The 3,772-nt window shown below is 29.0% G+C and overlaps 2 protein-coding genes across 2 annotated transcripts; both read left to right on the top strand.

The window, feature by feature from the left end:
* Nucleotides 1-130: 130 nt before the first annotated feature.
* Nucleotides 131-430, top strand: COCCADRAFT_42234 (uncharacterized protein; the record flags this gene model as incomplete). The annotated part of the gene is made up of 2 exons (XM_007720704.1): nt 131-243; nt 319-430. 2 exons carry the CDS (start codon nt 131-133, stop codon nt 428-430), a joined length of 225 nt encoding a protein of 74 aa, XP_007718894.1.
* A 2,149-nt stretch (nt 431-2,579) lies between these two features.
* COCCADRAFT_113349 (uncharacterized protein) lies at nt 2,580-3,560 on the top strand (the record flags this gene model as incomplete). The annotated part of the gene is made up of 3 exons (XM_007720705.1): nt 2,580-2,820; nt 2,887-3,009; nt 3,055-3,560. Coding segments are annotated over 3 exons (870 nt in total), but the record flags the coding sequence as incomplete, so codon positions are not given.
* Nucleotides 3,561-3,772: the final 212 nt, after the last annotated feature.

The following is a 3,772-nucleotide window of genomic DNA, read 5'->3' on the forward strand; positions in this document are numbered from 1 at the left end:
AAAAAAAATGAAATTAAGAAATTTATTATTTGTAAGTGGAGTTGTTCTTGCGAACGCATCACTTGATATTGCCTTCCACGATACCGTTTGAATCTTCGAGTTAAGTATGCTAATACCTAGTTTATTTGTTATGGTTAAGGCAGGATTTGAGGGTACGCCGTCAAATTATAGTCTTAGTTATAATAATAATTGCAGTTATAATGATTTATCTGATAACAATAACTATAAAGAATATATAAAAATGTTTTGAGTAGGGCTAATGGACGGAGACGGAAGTATTCAAGTAAACCATTGACGTAAACAATCCCTACAATACAGACTAGTTATTAAATTATCTAACCTTAAATCTAATTATAATATGTTGGTTGAGGTTGCTAAAGTAGTAGGTGGAACTGTTAAGATTACCGGTAAAAAGGCGGATGTTATTTGAGTTGTAAATAAAAAGGAAGAAATTATTGAAATAATAAAAATTTTTGATACTTATCCTCCTTTAACTTCAAAAAAAATCTGTCAACTTGTATTCTTAAAAACATGTTTAACTGAAACTTCGGTAGAAAAATACTTATCCACAAGAGATACTAAATTTAAAGAACAATTTACTATTATAAACGCTAATTTTAAGTTACCTACTTATTTTAAAGCTTGATTATCTGGTTTTATAGAAGCGGAAGGTTGTTTTTCTATTCGTAAAACGAAAGCACATTCTTTCTCAATAGGACAAAATGACGACGTTTATTTAATAGACGCTATAAAACAGTATTTTGAAGTATCAAATAAAGTTCGTAACCCTTACGGTAACTTCTATTTTATAGAGGTATACAAGAAAGAGGTATTAGCGAAAATAGTGGCACATTGTACTAACTATCCTTTGTTGGGAGAAAAGTTAGAGTCTTTAAAAAAATTTAGATCTTGCTGTTCCCTTTAGTAAGTGTCGTGTTGTCTTGTCACCATGAAAAATTACATACGTTTTTCGGTAAAATTATTACATTAATTTTGCTAACGGTGAAGTCTAGGCCTCTATTGGCCATTTAAAAATATTATTAATAAAACAGATTTTTACTTACTTTTATCTACATATCTACGAGGTATTTTTATTAATAATGATGGTCGTAATTATATATATGAATAAAATATTAACAACAAGAGAAAATAAGGGGTTATTTTACAATTCTGCATTAAAGACTAGATCGTATTCTGATGGTAAAAAAAGTAACTCTTTCCCTCCCGGGGACCCTTCCGAGACAGGGTCCCTAATCCCCCGTGAGGGAATAAAGGGAAGAGGATTAGATCCTCATTGAGTAACTGGATTAGTAGATGCTGAAGGTTCTTTTATTGTTTTTATAAAATTAAATCCAAATAATAGTAAGAATCTAGTACGGCAAATACAACTGTCTTTTGAAGTATCTTTTCATATTAAAGATATAGAATTACTCTATAAATTAAAATCCTTTTTTGGAGAAGCTGGTAGGATTTTTATTCCATCAACTAGAAAAGATGCTAGATTAAAAATAACAGGATTGAACGAGATAGTTAATTTTATAATTCCTCATTTTAAACAGTACCCTTTACATGGTATGAAAAAAATAGATTATGATCTATGATCTGAATGTGCAGAATTGTTACAAAGTAAGCAATATTTACAAGAGAAAGGGTTAAATAGAATATTATCAATAAAATCTGTACTTAATAATGGATTATCTGATAAATTAAAAGCTCTTTTCCCTTCTGTAATAGCTATAGATAGACCTGTTTTGGATGTTGCCAATATTCCATTAAATCCTAATTATGTCAGTGGGTTTACCGAGGGAGACGGTTGCTTCACTGTAAATATTTCTTCTAATACTAAGCAAATTACTGCTTATTATGTTATTGAGCTACATAAAAGGGAAGTTCCTTTATTATCAAGCATACAAAATTTTTTTTGGAGGGGTGGGTTCTACAAATATCGCATTAAGTAGAAATACCGCTCGATTTTCTATAAGTAAAAAATCAGACTTGATAAATAAGGTATTGCCTCATTTTGATGCACATGAATTGGAAGGTAATAAGCTTTAAAATTATCTAATCTTTAGAGAAATTGTTCTATTGCTTGGTTCTAAAGCGCATTTAACTCAAAAGGGGTTTGATAAAATAAAACTTCTTAAAGAGGGTTTAAATAATTAAAGTAGATAATTTATTAGGAGTAAAATATATAAAGACGATTATATGGCGTATATATACTTTACTTATTATTTTAAGGCGGATAATAAGAAAGAGCGTGCTAGATAATACCGTGGAAACCAAAGATAATTTATTTATTACTATATTTTGGGTTTTTCTTGGGTTTGTCCTTATGTGTTTTCCTGCTTTTTTTTTATTTATATAAATAAAAAAAAAAGCTGGGCGGAAAATATAAGGGTCCCCTCATGTAAGGTAATACCGTGGAAACCAAAGTGAATAAATTTATTCTCGAGTAGGATCCGTAGAGACTAAACGTGACAGTCGAAAGTTTATTAAGTTAAATCATTAGATAAGTTATAGTCCGATCCACTGCGTGAGCAGTGTTGTATGTAAATAAATGAGCAACTTAATTGACCTACTACGTAGTTGCTCAACTGGGCCTTAATAATGTTTATTATTACGCATTTGACTATATGCTGGAAACTATGTTTTTAGAGCCTCTCTTACTATTTATGTTATATTATTATCTTTTAAAAATAGATGCGGATAGAAGAAATCTTCTAAACATAAGTAGTCAAAATGGAGATGTATCTGCATCATTTAACACATGTACAAACATACAATCAGCAGAAAACTGTAAAGAATTCTCAGAGACTATACGTCAAATATCTTATGACAATAACGGAGAAAATTCATCTTTTTTTAAATGATTTGCCGGTATTGTAGACGGAGATGGTAATTTCGATTTAAGAAATATAAACAACAAACTGGTACTTAAATCTATTAGAATTAAACTACATGACAGAGATGTCAGAATATTAACTTATATTCAAAACACTTTACATATGGGTAGAATTAGAGCGGATAAAAATAAACCTCATTCTATTTGAATAGTTAGTACAAAAGAAGAAATGTTATTTTTAATTAAGAAATTAAATGGATTAGTTAGACTTAAAGTAGATAGTTTTAAAAAATCCTGCGAATATCTAAATGTAGAGTATGTAGAAGCTAATTATAATATTAGCGAAAATGACCCTTATTTAGCGGGATTAGTTGACACAGATGGTACTATTGTTTATAATTATGCTGGCAATAGAATAGAGTGTAACTTAGAATTTGAAAATAACAAATATACTAGCAAACTTAATTTAGATAATGTTATACCCCATTATAAACCATCTGTTGCTTTTAGAGAATCACATAAGTCTATAACATTTAAATTTCAATCAGTTAAAGGTATGGTTTTTCTATATGATTATTTTATGAAAAATAGGTTATATTCTGACTTTAAATTTTATAGAGTTTCAAAGATAAAACGATTTATAGAAGTTAGAGATTATAAGAATGAAGCTAAAAACAGTACAGAATTTAAAATATATTCAGATTTTATACTGGATTGAATTCAATATAGAAACCCGCTTTGACACAAAGTACCATTTGTCTCCAAAATTAGATAATGATATAGTCCACAAAATAATTTTAATTATTTTTGCATTTCCACTACGTTTTAAGTATGGGTGCTGTATTTGCCTTATTTAGTGGATGATACTTCTGAATTCCTAAAATTTTAGGATTAGATTATAACTTACTTTACTCTAAAGCTCATTTCTGA

Source organism: Bipolaris zeicola, assembly GCF_000523435.1.
Source record: "Bipolaris zeicola 26-R-13 unplaced genomic scaffold scaffold_587, whole genome shotgun sequence".
In the NCBI taxonomy this organism is placed as follows: domain Eukaryota; kingdom Fungi; phylum Ascomycota; class Dothideomycetes; order Pleosporales; family Pleosporaceae; genus Bipolaris; species Bipolaris zeicola.